This window comes from Esox lucius, chromosome 25, assembly GCF_011004845.1.
Source record: "Esox lucius isolate fEsoLuc1 chromosome 25, fEsoLuc1.pri, whole genome shotgun sequence".
Taxonomy (NCBI): domain Eukaryota; kingdom Metazoa; phylum Chordata; class Actinopteri; order Esociformes; family Esocidae; genus Esox; species Esox lucius.
The window spans coordinates 6,343,647-6,361,186 of record NC_047593.1 but is presented as its reverse complement, the minus strand read 5'-3'; the positions used below and the strand labels follow the sequence as shown (position 1 = coordinate 6,361,186).

Genomic DNA, 17,540 nt, shown 5'->3' with positions numbered 1-17,540 from the left:
ACATTTGAATGTACCATGACATTGTATTATATTGGACCACTTAGGGAAGTGACTGACCTCAAAATGCTGGAAATATTAAATATTCATGTAGACACATTTCTCAGATTTCAAGACACCATAACATCAAAGGATATCATCACATTACTACTAGACCACATCATTCTAAATAGAAAAGTATCCTTTACTTTGAAACTGCAGGAACCTGAAAGGTTTTTCAAGGAGAAACGTCAAAGGGTATTGTGAAGAACAATTTATACTTGTTACTGAAAGAACCACATGCACAACCTACCCCCTCAACTCACCTGCTGAAAAACTTTTAAAGGGTTCTTGGTAGAACGTATAACACATCAGTAACCAACCCGACTATATGGACAACGTGAAATTCTGAAGCCTGCACCCTACATTACACACACAAATATGGAAAATGCCTTGAGATAGATGAATGTTACAGAAAGAACAAAACATCTGTTTGGGGAACGTAGAGGTCAAGCATTTTTCAGAGGCACGTGCTGGCAGCTGAAATGTAGCCTACTCTGAGAGTCATATTATTGCCAAATTCTCTCAGAATTAATAAAATTGTTACAAAGTCTAGCAATGTCATTCAACATACATCCCGCCCCAAACCCACACTCTTCATCCAAAAACATTTTATAACCTTAAACCCACCTACCCCACATACAGCTCCGGAAAAAAGATACCACGGCACCTTTTACTTTCCTTTTTCTTTTCAACTTTTTTGGAAAGGAAAGAAAAAGGTGCAGTAGTCTCTTAATTTTATCCGGAGCTGTATATAACATTGGGGTCTGCCGACTATGACTAATCACTAGCATGCACACCTAAGAACACAGTCGAGCCACGACAGCAGAGTTGAAGAGAGCTCAGCACGATGTATTAATTTTAAACAGTTTGCTGCTATTGAGAGAGTTTGGCTTCATGACATGAGTTGTTTGGAAGTAAAACATTGTTCCTACTGAATTCATTGTGGTCTACTTGTTTTGCTACGTCAAGCCGGAATGTATTGCTAATGGAATGATTGGCTGGAGATTTGAACAGTTTTTCTTCAAGGTGACAAACCTTTTTGCCAGGGTCTGTTCGCCATCTGGTAGGCTCCCACCTTTGCGTCTTAGGAACAATGGATTCAAATACTTTGTGTCCTATATTTGTGCACCCGGCTCTGTGCTGAGGCCAGCTTGTGATGTAAGCCCTGTCTGCAATGCGGCTGTCCATTTTATTGGGTAAACAACTTCTCTTGCACTTTGCAGCAGAGAGTTTATTGCCTGTCTGGGGACTTTTAATCGTTCATTCAGGCACTGACTAAATACTCTGGTACACTGCAGCGATGTTCAACCATGCGACCACTTGGCACTTATCTTACCCCCAAACTCTCCTCATGCTGTCTTGTTGACCACCCACGTCTTAGAGATTAGGGCGTGTTGAATGGCTAGTTGCTAAATGGAACACGAGATTCAGAAAAAGCAGTTGAGTGGGCAGTCTGAATGTTCGCATTACCCTAGCATAGGCTGCCACATTCTTATGAATCCTAGCAAGCAGTTGCTTATCAACTTATAGTTTGTTGAATGTTTAAGTATTCATATCTATAGAACATCTACAGATACACAAAGTGTAACCTTCATTTCTGTTCAGATTTTTGTGTGTGTGCCTGTGTCATCATAATTGTGTATGTATTTATGGAGAACAGACAAACAATGACAAGTATTTACATGGCTGAAATGCAGTGACAATCCTCCTTGTGAAATATGAAAACAATTGCCAAAAATAATTTATATACAGTGATCCCCTACTGATTTTGGAAGTTTGCCCACTGACAAAGAAATTATCATTATAATTTTAATGGTAGGTTTAATTGAACAGTGAGAGTGTAACATTCTGTTCTGTTCTGTTTTGGTTTGGCTTTGAATGTAGCCCTGTCATGTTTGGTTTTTGTTTCTGTCCTTCTCCACAGCTTGTGCCTGTCCTTGTTGTTTGCACATGTGTCTTGTTGGTCCTCGTTAGCCCCTTATTTAGTTTGCCATCTTCTGTTAGCCCCTTGTCGGTCATTGTGTTTTGTACTTGGTTTATGTCCGTCCCTGCCGCCAGTCTGTGTTTTTGCCTACCTGTTTTTCTGCTGTTTGTTTTTGGTTTTACTGCCTCTGTTCCACCATTACATCCTTTATTTGTCCTTCATGGCTGTGCTTGGGTCCTGCTTCAACGCTAATCGTAACAGAGAGACAGAATAACAACAAAAATGTTATAAATTGATTTGCATTTTAATGAGTGAAATAAGTATTTGAGCCCCTCTCAATCAGAGATTTCTGACTCCCAGGTGTCTTTTAAACAGGTAACGAGCTGAGATTAGGAGCACACTCTTAAAGGGAATGCTCCGAATCTCAGTTTGTTACCTGTATAAAAGACACCTGTCCACAGAAGCAACCAATCAATCAGATTCCAAACTTCACCATGGCCAAGACCAAAGAGCTGCCATGTCAGAGACAAGATTGTAGACCTACACAAGGCTGGAATGGGATACAAGACCATCGCCAAGCAGCTTGGTGAGAAGGTGGCAACAGTTGGTGCAATTATTCGCAAATGGAAGAAACACAAAAGAACTATCAAACTCCTTCGGTCTGGGGCTCCATGCAAGATCTCACCTTGTGGAGTTGCAATAAACATGAGAACGGTGAGGAATCAGCCCAGACCTACACGGGAGGATCTTGTCAATGATCTCAAGGCAGCTGCGACCATAGTCACCAAGAAAACAATTGGTAACACACTACGCCGTGAAGGACTGAAATCCTGCAGTGCCTGCAAGGTCCCCCTGCTCAAGAAAGCACATGTACAAGCCAATCTGAAGTTTGCCAATGAACATCTGAATGATTCAGAGGAGAATTGGGTGAAAGTGTTGTGGTCTGATGAGACCAAAATCGAGCTCTTTGGCATCAACTCAACTCGCCGTGTTTGGAGGAGGAGGAATGCTGCCTATGACCACAAGAACACCATCCCCACCGTCAAACATGGAGGTGGAAACTTTGGGGGTGTTTTTTTTGCTAAGGGGACAGGAACACTTTACCGCAGAAAAGGGATGATGGACGGGGCCATGTACTGTCAAATCTTGGGTGAGAACCTCCTTCCTTCAGCCAGGTCATTGAAAATGGGTCATGACACACGGCCGAGGCAACAAAGGAGTTGCTCGAGAAGAAGCACATTAAGGTCCTGGAGTGGCCTAGCCAGTATCCAGACCTTAATCCCGTAGAAAATCTGTGGAGGGAGCTGAAGGTTCGAGTTTTCAAACATCAGCCTCGAAACTTTAATTACAAAATCCCTCCTAAGATATGTGCAAACCTGGTGGCCAACTACAAGAAGCGTCTGACCTCTGATTGCCAAGAAGTGTTTCGCCACCAACTACTAAGTCATGTTTTGCAGAGGGGTCAAATAATTATTTTACACATTACAATGCGGATCAATTTATAAAATTTTTGACATGCATTTTTCTGGATTTTTTTCTTGTTATTCTGTCTTTCACTGTTCAAAGAAACCTACCATTAAATTTATAGACTGATCATTTCGTTGTCAGCGGGCAAACGTACAAAATCAGCCATGTGATAGTTTTTGAAATTTATAATGCCCAAGTGGTGTTCTGTTCATGGCTGTATTAAAGTGCTCTTTTGCGGTTTGTTTGCCAGGTGTGAGTACCCAATACACTCTTATGTACACTCAACTAAAGGATTATTAGGAACACCTGTTCAATCTCTCATTAATGCAATTATCTAATCAACCAATCACATGGCAGTTGCTTCAATGCATTTAGGGGTGTGGTCCTGGTCAAGACAATCTCCTGAACTCCAAACTGAATGTCAGAATGGGAAAGAAAGGTGATTTAAGCAATTTTGAGCGTGGCATGGTTGTTGGTGCCAGACGGGCTGGTCTGAGTATTTCGCAATCTGCTCAGTTACTGGGATTTTCACGCACAACCATTTCTAGGGTTTACAAAGAATGGTGTGAAAAGGGAAAAACATGCAGTATGCGGCAGTCCTGCGGGCGAAAATGCCTTGTTGATGCTAGAGGTCAGAGGAGAATGGGCGGACTGATTCAAGCTGATAGAAGAGCAACTTTACTGAAATAACCATTCGTTACAACCGAGGTATGCAGCAAAGCATTTGTGAAGCCACAACACGCACAACCTTGAGGCGGATGGGCTACAACAGCAGAAGACCCCACCGGGTACCACTCATCTCCACTACAGATAGGAAAAAGAGGCTACAATTTGCATGAGCTCACCAAAATTGGACAGTTGAAGACTGGAAGAATGTTGCCTGGTCTGATGAGTCTCGATTTCTGTTGAGACATTCAGATGGTAGAGTCAGAATTTGGCGTAAACAGAATGAGAACATGGATCCATCATGCCTTGTTAACACTGTGCAGGCTGGTGGTGGTGGTGTAATGGTGTGGGGGATGTTTTCTTGGCACACTTTAGGCCCCTTAGTGCCAATTGGGCATTGTTTAAATGCCACGGCCTACCTGAGCATTGTTTCTGACTATGTCCATCCCTTTATGACCACCATGTACCCATCCTCTGATGGCTACTTCCAGCAGGATAATGCACCATGTCACAAAGCTCAAATCATTTCAAATTGGTTTCTTGAACATGACAATGAGTTCACTGTACTGAAATGGCCCCCACAGTCACCAGATCTCAACCCAATAGAGCATCTTTGGGATGTGGTGGAATGGGAGCTTCGTGCCCTGTATGTGCATCCCACAAATCTCTATCAACTGCAAGATGCTATCCTATCAATATGGGCCAACATTTATAAGGAATGCTTTCAGCACCTTGTTGAATCAATGCCACGTAGAATTAAGGCAGTTATGAAGGCGAAAGGGGGTCAAACACAGTATTAGTATTGTGTTCCTAATAATCCTTTAGGTGAGTGTGGCTATAACAGATCTCACAGCTAAAAAGAAAGTTTTGAATCTTACAGATGTGTTCATCACACTTATACAATGACAACAAACAATAACATTAACGCACATTGACCACTTTCTAAATGTTCCACTAAATCTGGTTGTTAGTTCTATGAAAGATATGAAACATTATTGTCCTAGTAAGCTAGGGGTTGTTAGATGATTTATTAGAAGTGTTGGTAGTGGCCCACGTTGGTAGTGTCATCCATAGACCTATTGGGTTAGGGTTAGGGTTAGGGTTAAGTAGACTGCTAGGGGGCCCAGAACCGCTAGGGGAGCGAGGGCCTCAAATTTTGCTTAGGACCATCTAAAGTCAAAAGAGCCAACACTGCTCTAAAGTAAGTAGAAAGACCGGTTCCTCTTTGCAAACACATTGAAATCCTGTTCAGTGTAATCCAGAACAAACACAATGTGTACTATGAAAACATTGCAATAAGGGTGGAAGGTCAAAGAAACTGGCTAAAGATAATAGCAAGATGACTACACACCACATAACACCATATAAAAGGGAGTATACACTTTTTTTTTCAACATTCAGAGAAACAGCCTTCTTTGGTCGTATTTACAAAGGGGGCCAGTGATTCTGCAAAACACTTAGTATAACTCTCCAAAGTATTTAAACAATTATTTTGTTTTCTTTTGGCTCAGTATTGCAGCACATTTTTTAAATGATGCACAGACTCTCAGCTTCAAATTTCAGCCATGTGCATTCATTTTGTCAAAGCTTGTGCAGTGGTCCACAGCCTGAAACACACTTAAAATTCAACTATAGTGCTGTAAACCTATTGGGAGATGGTAAAGACAATCAAATTACATTTTGCTGCCCATTGATAAAGATTACATTGTGGGTGCGTTATGGGATGTTCCACTAACCTACTGGGCCCACATCTGTTTCTCATGAGGAACAAAAGGTCTGTTTTGTTGGTCTCATATCAAAAGTGAGGTACATTAGGTTCTCAGTACACGTACATACAGTGGGATTAGTGAGATTTTGAGGTATGTCTGAGTAAAATTCTTCCAAGACCTTTAGCCTTGTGGGCTTTTCTTGTCAGTGGGGGCCCACAGTGAAACATGAAATGGTGGCATGTGAGGGTGGGGCTACAGGAAGTTTACTTTTGGGAAGAGTGATTGAGATACAGAATGTCAGAGATCACACGACTTGGACTCGAGTGCGACTCGAATAACATATTTTGCAACTTGACTTGGTAAAAAGAGAAGACACTTGCAACTTGACTTTGACTTGATGCCTAAGACTTGTGACTTGACTTGGACTTGAGCTGTATGACTCAAGAGACTTTAGATTTTCCTAGCAAATTCCTCTCATCCTCTCATCTCTGTCTGCTCGCGTTGCCCGGCGCTCAAAGAGCGTCGATGTTCTCAACTCGTATCCATAGAGTGAGGGTGGGTGGGATAACACAACAATACTTCACTCTACTTTCACTTTCCTGAATGTCAGTCAAACTAGGGCTAGTGTTCAGCTGTCAACGTTAGGTCGTCAATTCAGACGTGATCCAGAACTTACTATGATGGAATCTGGATGGGTTTTGTAAATAGTTACATTTTGGATTTGAGGACTTTGTCAAGGTGGGGAGGAAAATGACAGCAGATTGCCAAAGCAGGCAAAACTAAACTTACTGATGTGATAGCCACAACGTCAAACTTTGTGAGACTCCTGAAATCCCACAAAGACTGGTAAGAATGACATCTAGCTAGCTAACATGCATTAATGCTAGAATGAGATACTGTTAAAATGACGTTAGCGAAATGTGGCGATGGGAAACAAAATTCTATTCAGAGGGAAATCCTGATTCGTGGTACCTTAATGAATTCTCATTAACCAATGAGATTCCCATGGCATCTCCTAAACAGCCAAAATAACAAAACATGTTATTTCTGGACCTAACGGTACTTCATCTAAATACATAAAGACAATAGACAACATACACCGATCAGCCATAACATTATGACCACTGACAGGTGAAGTGAGTAATACTGATAATCTCGTCATCATGGCACTTGTGGGTGGGATATATTAGGCAGCAAGTGAACATTTTGTTTTCAAAGTTAATGTGTTATAAGCAGGAAAAATGGGCAAGCGTAAGGATCTGAGCGACTTTGACCAAATTGTAATGGTCGTAAGGCCACATTGTGATGGCTAGACAAATGGGTCAGAGCATCTCCAAAACTGCAGACCTTGTGGGGTGTTCCCAGTCTGCAGTGGTCAGTACCTATCAAAAGTAATCCAAGGAAGGAAAAGCGGTGAACCGGCGACAGGGTCATGGTCAGAGCCAAGGCTCATTGATGCATGTGGGGAGTGAAGGCTGGCCCGTGTGGTCCGATCCAACAGACGAGCTACTGTAGCTCAAATTGCTGAACAAGTTAATACTGGAACTGATAGAAAGGTGTCAGAACACAGTGCATCGCAGTCTGTTGCATATGGGGCTGCGTAGCCACAGACCAGTCAGGGTGCCCATATTGACACCTGTCCACTGCCGAAAGTGCCTACATTGGGATTGTGAGCATCAGAACTGGACCACGGTGTAATGGAAGAAGGTGGCCTGGTCTGATGAATCACGTTTTCTTTTACATCAGGTGGATGGCTGGGTGCGTGTGCGTCGCTTACCTGGAGAACACATGGCACCAGGATGCACTATGGGAAGAAGGCAAGCCGGTGGAGGCAGTGTTATGCTTTGGGCAATGTTCTGCTGGGATGTTACTATGACATGTACCACCTACCTGAGCATTGTTGCAGACCATCCTCCTGCACCCTTTCATGGCAACAGTATTCCCTGATGGCATTGGCCCCTGCCACAAATGAAAAATGGTTCAGGAATGGTTTGAAGAACACAACAAGTTCAAGGTGTTGACTTGCCTCCAAATTCCCCATATCTCTATCCAATCAAGCATCTTTGGGATGTGCTGGACAAACAGCTCCAATCCATGGGTGCCCCACCTTGCAACCTATAGGACTTAAAGGATCTGCTGCTATCATTTTTGTGCCAGATACCACAGCACACTATCAGAGGTCTAGTGGCATCCAAGCCTCGACGGGTCAGGGCTGTTTTGGTGGCAAAAGGGGGATCTACACAATATTAGGCAGGTGGTCATGATGTTATGGCTGATCGGTGTATAAAAGTGAAGCAACAAAGGCACTACGTGCGTGTCTAAAATGCACATCATTAAGGTTTTGAGGCTGACATTTGGCAACTCAAACCATCAGCTCCCTCCACAGATTTTCTATGGGATTAATTTAGATTACCGTGCACTCAATCAAATCAACATACGGTACACTCACCCACTTCCTCTCATTTCCTCTGTGGTGGAATCTATGCCTGGCGTGCGCTTCTTCCCGATATTGGATCTCCGGAGTGCCTACAATCTTGTGCGTATCCGAGAGAGAGACGAGCATAAGACAGCGTTTATCACAACGACTGACCATTAATAATACCTGGTCATGCCATATGTCTAACGAATGCTCCATTAGTGTTTCAGACATTCATCAACAAGATCTTCAGGGACTTGTGGGGGCGCCGGGACATGGTCTACATCGATGACATCTTGGTGTACACGGCCACTCGCGAGCAACATGTCACTCTGGTCCGTCGGGTGCTTGAAAGGCTGCTGAAGCATGACTTGTATGTCAAGGCGGAGAAGTGGCTTTTCTTCCAGCAATCCGTCTCCTTTCTGGGACACCGCATCTCTGCGACAGGGGTGGAGATGAAGACAGACCGCATTGAAGCCGTGCGTGATTGGCCCACCCCAACCACAGTAAATGCGGTAGAGCGTTTTCTGGGTTTCACTAATTATTACCGGAGGTTGCTGTTCGTTATAGAGGTGGACTCATCTGAGACTGGGGTGGGGGCGGTGCTGTCACAACGATCTGGCATGCATGCCAAGCTCCGCCCCCTGCGCTTTCTTCTCAAGAAAGCTGACGCCTGCTGAACGGAACTACGACGTCGGTGATTGCAAACTGTTGGCGGTCATCAAGGCCCTTACGGCATGGAGGCACTGGCTCGAGGGGGCTAAACACCCTTTTCTCGTTTGGACTGACCACCATGTACTGGATGGAGTACATCCACATTCACTCTGTCCAATATCCCAGGCAGCAAGAATGTGAAGGCTGATGCGTTATCTCGCCAGCATGACACGGGGGAGAGGCCAGTAGATGATGACCCCATACTACCGGGGACCTGGTGGGACATCGAAACCGACATCAAGCAGGCACTGCACATGGACCCAGCGCCCGCGCAGTATCCTGCTGGTCGCCAATACGTGCCTGTCTCTGCCCGGGAAAGGCTGCTGTGCTGGGCGCATACTACCCCCTTCTCCGGTCATTCTGGCATCTGCCGCACAATCAGCTGCCTGGAGGGCAGGTACCTTGGCAAAGGACGTGAGGTGTGCGCCCAGAGTAAGGCGCCCAAAGTAATGCCTATATTTGTATCCATGTAGGTAAGATTTGATGGTGATTCACAGCGGTAAAGCTAGTTTCACATTCACACATTCTCACATTCGACCACTCCCATGTACGGGTAAAATTGTCTTCGGTCTGCGGCCCACAGAGTGTGGAGTGACGGGAAAAGCTGTGTCTACATCAGAGGTTCCCAAACTAGGGGTCTCGACCCCATGTGGGGTCACCTGAAATGAAAATGGGGTCGGGGGAGAACGTTTTATAATTGACACTCATAGCCTCAAATAAAAAAATAATAGATTATATAATGGTTGGGGTCGCAATAATTTTTAGATATCGAAATGGGGTTGTTGGACAAAAAAGTTTGGGGACCGGAGTAAAAGTGCAGTCCTCATAACAAAGGCTTTTAACCCTTTGACGCGTACTATCACACCAGTGATCAGGCTAGAGTGGTCCCTGAAGCGTAGGATCACACCGGTGTGATTAGAACGTACTGTTTAGAATGCACCGTTAGAACACCTAGGTACAAGTGACGTAACAATGGCTGGTCAGACCACGCTTTTATTTACTCACATTACTTATTTACAACTTTAGTTCCTCATTGTAATTGTTTCAAGACCACACTATGATATTAACCAGGTAGGAAGCATTCAAATAGGGACAAGAAGGGTTACTTACGCACAATACACAAAAACAAATGATATTAGGGACTACTATGGAACCTCTTACCATTTCCTGGAAGCGCTGACAATCTCAAAATCATTGTGTAAAAACTTTCTAGAAGATACATTACCGGTTTTTGGGCGAGACTATGCTTTTTTTTTATCAACCAAAGATAAAGAAAGGTGAGTAACTCTGAGACCTGACGGTCATTTACATTTGCCAGTTTCGGACAGATTTCCCATCCTGGGAAAACTATGATTTGTCCCAATATATCACTGTAAAAAATAACTATAATTTCAATAATATTAATAACGCAATGAAAGCACTTGTGCTGGATATAGACACATAATAGCGCATTTTTAAGTTTAAAATGATTGCGACCCACCGCCCTTTGCCTCGCAATAGTTTGATCTAGTGCTCATCAGTGACATCATGCATATACAGTTCGTGTGTGTAAATCGGAGGGAGTCTGTTGTTGGTGGTTGACTTTCAGTAGCTAATTCAAACAAAGGATATGTTGGAATTTTTTACTTCTACAGCTCAATACAATAAGACACATTTAGAACCTTCACCAATCTTCATTTTCGATGCACCTTGTTAGCTAGCGGTTAGCTGACGTTTGTTAGCTAGCTACAGTTACACATCAACCAGCTTTTGCAGCTCTATAAATTCGAGCCAATGAGAGAAGCTTGCAATGCATTGTATGTAGTGTTCCTTACCTGGCAAGGTGACGTGTTCATGTCAACCGTCTGAACGGCACTCAATGCACGTAGCTAACGTGGGGTTAATCCAGTCAGTTTGTTTTTATGTTTGTAGGGTTCACACACAATAGCTCAATTGGCAGATCTAGTATCGAACCGATGGCGCAAACTAAAACAGTATTACAGCACCACATTTTTCACTGATCGCATTTGTCCATTACTAAATGCAAGAATCGGAATTCATAATTTGTCATACTTTTGAGAGCTTCAGAATAATTACTAAATAAATGATTTACAAACCTATTGCCTGATATTTAGCGAAGCGTGTCAGTATTTTTTGCGCCTCAATCTTTATAAAAAGGACACCATTTGTAAGATCAGTGAAAAATTATTCAATGTACATTTTTAACAGTTACTATACCGGTAGAGGTTTGCTAATATAATTGAAATAAAATGTTGATGCAACTAGTAAGCAGTGTGGTGTTTTTGGGAAGCTGCGGATTAAATGTATTGTGACGTCATAATCAATTTCTGGAACTCTGAGTGAGTTCTGAAATCACGCGCAAAAAAACTCACGCTGGTGGGCCGTTAAGGCATATTTGAAACTCATGCGTAAAAAGGGCCAGAATGTTTGAGAATATTTGAAAGTTTCCCTCTAAATTTTTTTCCCCCAATTTTTTAATATTCACCCCAAATGGCATCTCAAATATAATGAGTTACAGAATTTGTACAAATATTTTACAGATTCTTTTTGATATCTTTTCCAGGTTTTGAGATATTCATCCCAATTCACATCCATATGTTTAGAGATTCCGAGAATCATCAAAATATTCTCAAAAACTCTATAATTCATTATTTCTGAAAAATCTAAGTTGAAGCTCTTAGATAATGTAATGAAGAATATATGGATGTGATTTGGGATGAATATCTCAGAAATTGAAAAAGAAATATCAAAATATTACTAAAAAATCTACGCTTAATTTTTGTGAACAATCTAAGCTCATCTGCATGCTCGTCGTCCTCACCCGGGTCTCGACCTGACTGCAGTTCCTCGTCGTAACCGACTTGAGTGGGCAAATGCTCACATTCGATGGAGTCTGGCACTTTGTAGATGTGTTCTCTTCATGGATGAATCCCGGTTTTCACTGTATAGGGGCAGTGGTTCCCAACTACGGTCCTCAAGTACCCCCAACAGTACACATTTTCATTGTAGCCCCAGCGTGTTAGACACCGCCCACTCCAAATTTCAGTGAGAAGGTTTCTCGTTAGACACTGGTTATGCAACATCGATGTTGAATGCTTTTGTCTAGATTTAATGTAATAATGAGAATATGCGGTGTTAATTGGTGTGCTAGAAATGGATGGACTCATACTAAATTTCCTCGACGAGGAAGACTGAAGTTGACTTTGCTGTATATGTTTGGTATGGATTTTACTTTGTTCTAATTTTCATATGTTAATTTAGCAGCAACAGTATCTAACAACGTAGTTTAAATTGTTGTAACGCTTTGCTTATCTTATTTTTGGATTCAATGTATTACTGAGCGAACATGCACCTATAGAGATGAACTAATTGTTTTTTTTTTTGTTCCGTTTTCTGTTCCGTTCTTTTAATCAAATTTGACACATGACAAGCTTAGTTGTATTGTCCCAACAGCAGCAGAGGCATTAAGAATTTTGTGTTTGAACACAATTTTAGATAACAAAGTTTATTCGAAAGCTTAGTTTTCTCAGCTTTCTCAGCAAAAATTTCTTTTCACTGAGATGTTACAGCCTTGTAACATCAAATTCATCTGAGAAAATCACTATGTCCTCTCCACTATATGTCCTCTCAATATGGAGCAATATTAAATTCATAAAGTCATTTGAAGATGCATATTTTGTGAATGTGGTCAGGTAGGGTCTGTGGGCTGGCTCTTGTGGAAGTAGATGTAATTTAAATGTAAGACTCTGGTAGCTTTCTCTGGGGGGGGGGGGGGGGGGGCTCTGGAGGGCTTCCTTGTGGGCAACCCCCACTTCCATCCCCCAAGCGGTCTCGTTTTTAAGGAGTTTGTCTGCCTGTGTACAGTCTGCTCTCTAGAACCTGTTAACATGTAAAATAGCTGATCTCTCTATTAGTGGTTGACTTGGTCACACCCTTATTCCTCCAGGCTCCTCAAAAGACCTGTGCCCGTTGGGGCTGGAAGGGAAAGAACAGCAGTATTTCACTCATTGACGGCTGAGATCCACACCGCACCATGTTTCAAATTCTCTAGGCAGAGTTGGAGGAGCTGGGGCCTGGCCCCTGTCCTTCGTTGCGTGTGCCTCTGTGTTTACCCGTCTCTCCATTCTGCTAGCTTGTAATATCAGTATTGGGACAGTGGTTGCGTTTAAGTTTTCCCTCCATTGTCTCCCCACAGGCGAGGGGTGCCCAGTTTGTTGCTTGTGGCGCCCCCACCCCTTGCATTTCCCTTGCCTCAGCAAGAGGTTTCCTCCACCATGAGGAATATTCAGACGTCCCCACTCCTCCTGCCCAATCAGTGATGACAGTTTCTTCTTTCCTTGATTACTCTTTAGATTTTCATCATATAGCAGACACTCCTAACTGTTTGAATAAGCAGGGCGACATGGGAGAATTTGGGAAGGTTGAACACTAGCCGGGCTGCTGCATTCTAAATGAGCACATCAGTTGGTTTTGAGGTTCTACTGTCTTGATATCACTGCCCCTAGCCTGGCCCATTTTTCTGCTTTCTGCTTAGGGGGTCGGGTGGCCTGGCAGCCTTGCCTGTAATCCATCTCTCTGGCTTAGCAACACAATGTATTGTCCCCTCTCTGGCTCTGAAGTGAGTGACCAAAAGGGAACTTTGGGTTTAGAGTTGCTACTCATTCTGTAAAATAAGGAATCGGTCAAATTTTCACTAAGAAATTAACATTGTGTTTTACTAATTACATTTTCCATATTTGACCTCAAGCAATCCTTTTGTTAAAGCATAGTATTTCTTCCCTAGTGAGTCCCCCATTTTTGTGTTCTGTATTCTTCTGTGCTCTAGGTGGTAACAATACCAAGTTGGGTTATATTTCATACGTATAACCTCCATTACCTGATAGAGGGAATAAAGCACCACACTTCAAGGGCCTATCGCCGACAAGTCACAGTGAACAGCCATTCCGTCATTAATGAATAGAGGTGTATTTTATAGCACGAAACGTGCGGCTCCCAGCTGCTGCACACCTGCTGGGCCTTATATGGTTGATTCATGCTTGTTCCCCTTTGTGGCAACGAATAGCCCAATCGAAAGGGAACTGCACTTTCTGTATTTTTCTAATAACCAATCAGATTAATAACATAATTGTTTTGTATTTTTTCTCAACGATTTTGCTGAGTCTGATTCAGGATAATATTACTTTCCCATCATAGCAACTATGTTTCATGAGCCTCCGGACGTATGCCCTCTGACTGATGTTTCTCATCACACTGCTCACTCAAACAGGTTTTTACCGTAACCAAAGTACCAGAGTAGAATTACACACCATCAGTAGATCTGTTATCACAGAACATTTCAAATAAACTGTGTTTTAACAGATGAATGAATGGTGACCTCATAACTGGACAGAGGAAGATTTGAAAAAAGTGTTATGGAAAGACCATCTAAGTTTGAGGTGTTTGGATCACAAAGAACATTTGTCAGACCCAGACAAAATGAAGATATGCTGGAGGAGTATGGTGTACTTTATAAATATGTATTCCACCATTTTGAGATGTGATGTAGGCTCACAAATACATGGACATAAGCTATGTAAATATGTTGACTCCTTTCCTAAAGTGATTGTTTACCATTACCGGGAGGAGTATTTCTGTTGGGAGGGTGTCATTGTATGAGTAGTTATGTTTTGCGGTATTGGGTGGAGTATTTTTATTGCAGGTGTGTTATTGTATTTTTGGTTGTGTTTTGCACTTCTGGGCCACTGTATCAAGTCCTGCTGTCTATATAGATTAAGTGCATGTGCATGCATGTGGGAGTGTAATGTCCTCAATTACATTGAGGCCTGCATGGAACTGGCCATCACAATGACAGGGAAATAAGGAAGTAGAATGGACCGTGAAGAGGAAGTATCAGTCAGCCAAGAGCTCTGGACATACAGTGGTCTGTTGTGAGAAAAAGTGAGGTTCTACTCATGGATAGTACCTCCGTCACTCAGTTGAGTCATTGCCATGGTCACTACAATTCTACAGATGCCACAGCCATATTGATGACAAAAGTTGAAATGGGGTTAATGACATAAGAGTTATTCCAGTTTCTTCTTAATTACACAATAGCGGCTTGGAAATATGACAACATTGCTAAAGTAGGCTACAATGTAGTTGAAAACAATGTTGCAATAATCATGACATAATGAAATATACATAGACAGATATTATTGTCATCATTATCTAGCAAGTCCGTCAATAGTAGATAGCAATGCTTATGTAAGCTAGCTAAAAATCTATGGACTCCCCCTAATGCACCTAAAATGAATTCAATGGCATTAAAATTATAAATGGTTTAACAACTAATAATTAATCATTAGTAACCTTCTTCAAAAGTTGTATCATGTTTTAAATATTTAATATAGCACTGATGAATTCTTACTTGGACATCAGCCCCAAAAGGAACATTCAATGTAGTTTTGTGAGTAACTTGCAATCTATGAATAGATGGGAGGGAACTTTCTGGAATCTTAGGCCCAGGGAGAGGTCAGGCATTGCAAGGAGTTCATGCACTCTGTTTCGGCTCCAGAGAGGGTGAGTATTCGAGTCCAGGACAGTGGTATTTTGAGAGGGGGAGACCTCAGTGTTTGTGTTAAGATATTACCACCTGAAATAACATTTATTCCAGAAATTCCACCTAGTGCTGTGCATTAAAGCTCTTAACCATATACCACACACCCTTTTGGGCCTTATTGCGTAAATACATAATAGTTATTGCCTTTGGGTGGGTGCCTTTGGGGGGAAACCACATTGGTTTTGTTTACTTGAGATAGCGGAAGATTCATATTTGCACAAATATTTCTTAATTAAAATGTTCAATAATTAGGTATGGCGTCAAAGTTCTATTTAAGAACAAAAAGTAATGTCTGTAGTTATCCTTTATGTTCACATCTAGACAAAAGGTGCCTGGTCGTTGCTGTTTGATTTAAAAAGGGCTAAGTCACTTTCCAGTTGACTACGTCCATGACTAGCTAGTGTATACAATATAACTAGCTATGTTGAAGAGTAATGTACTATAAAGGGATTGCTATTTGTGAATGTATTTATAATGATAGAAGACTGCTTTGGTATTATTGTGAGAAAAGAGAAACAGAGAAAGTGTGTGCCTAATGTTTTGCAGAGTTGATGTTAGACAAGGCTCAACTGTTAGAAAAGCAAGGATGCAAGATAAGGCAGAGGGGTGTCCAAGGACAGACAGGACATACACCATAATCATGAGTAGGAGATAAGCGAAATAACCGTGTGCATAAATGGAAAGTTACTAGAAAAAAAATGAGTAGGGGTAGCAGGCTAGGTCTGCACATGATAACTGAAAAAGAACGTGAGAACTAAGGTGAACCTTTATCAAAGTGATGGGATGGCAAAAGTATAGAGAAAAAAAGGAACTGCACATGATTTCCTTAAAAAAAGGAACTGCGCATGATTTCCTTGCAGAATTAGTAGATCAATGTTAGAATCTCCCCAAAAAAGCAACTCACAAAACAGCTCAATAAAGGCTTGGCAAACCAGCTCAAAGAATGATAAGAGAATAGGTTTCATTGACATGGGCTAAATACAGCCTGACAACACACGTACAGTACTCTTGGTAACCATCTGTCACCAGGGTTCTTATCTCTCTCCTGCAGGATGTGTGAACAGTTGTGACTGGTTGTATACTGGTCAGCCTCAAAATGTGAACATCAACAGAACATAATACAGAACATAATTTGGCGTTCATCTTCATTATACTCTCTTTGGATTCGACTATACCATCAGAAAGATTTAGTAAATGTTTATAGGTTGTCATTTCTTCAGGCCTGTCAGATGCACCACATTCTTTGGAGAGAACTACATTTATCAAATTCAACTCTGTGCTAAGAAGAATATGGAAAAATATGCATGCGTTTTGTGAACTATTGTGTGCAGACCCACTATACTGTAGCTTTGGTTTATTCCTCATTACTTTAGGAATTATATATAGAATTTTATTTTAAGATTTAAAGTCATCCCAAACCTACTCTAATTGTCTACAAACTGCTTTGGTGCTCCCAGTCATTGGCAAAGTGAGGCACAAAACATGGTGGAACAAACCTATTTATTTTACCATTGACCCCATCTGCTTGTTGGATGAGACAACCACCATGTTTTATGAGACAGCTGCATACATTTTTTTTTATCATTTTAGTTTAACAGAAAAGGGAAGCCATAAAAATGCGGTACTGAAAATCGTAATCATATTGTCCGCCAGCATTTTCACCATGGGACAAACAGAATTGTTTGTTTATTTGTTTATTTATTTATTTACAGGGGCAATGCACATTAATAAACATGAATGTAAATGTGCCAGAATTAGCCTAAAAGGCTATTTTACATCTGTAGACCCTTGACAGAATGTTAAGAAGTCACCCTAAAAACAGAGACAGAGCATCACACATACACACATCATATGACTATTGAAAAAAAAAAGACATTTAAAATACAAAAATAAACATGAATTATCTAAAACAAAATAATAAGGAAAAGTAAAAAGAGAGATAAACAGGAAGATGGCAGAAGAAGAGAGCAACATAGCCAAGAACAACCAGTACAACAAAGGTTATCT

The 17,540-nt window shown here is 41.7% G+C and overlaps 1 protein-coding gene and 1 long non-coding RNA gene across 7 annotated transcripts in view; one reads left to right on the top strand and one right to left on the bottom strand.

Moving 5' to 3' along the window:
* Window positions 1–750: 750 nt before the first annotated feature.
* LOC105030284 lies at window positions 751–11,912 on the bottom strand. 2 transcript variants are annotated; one of them, XR_829571.3, is made up of 3 exons: window positions 11,757–11,912; window positions 8,255–8,338; window positions 751–2,211 (listed from the first exon to the last, which is right to left on the bottom strand). It is a non-coding gene; the product is annotated as an uncharacterized LOC105030284 (long non-coding RNA). The 2 variants fall into 2 exon arrangements; XR_004575531.1 differs by lacking the exon at window positions 751–2,211 and adding an exon at window positions 7,724–7,764.
* A 40-nt stretch (window positions 11,913–11,952) lies between these two features.
* LOC105030286 (CD48 antigen-like) overlaps window positions 11,953–17,540 on the top strand; it is a 49,993-nt gene continuing 44,405 nt past the window's right edge. For 4 of the 5 annotated variants that reach the window (XR_829573.4, XM_010904033.5, XM_010904031.4 and 1 more), the window contains exon 1: window positions 11,964–12,154. Coding sequence is in view for 4 of the 5 variants with exons in the window: in XM_010904033.5 (XP_010902335.2) it covers window positions 12,028–12,154 (127 nt within the window). In the remaining variant the exon portion in view is untranslated. Of the gene's footprint in view, window positions 12,155–17,540 lie in introns of all 5 variants that reach the window. The other variant, XM_034291194.1, reaches the window with a different exon arrangement.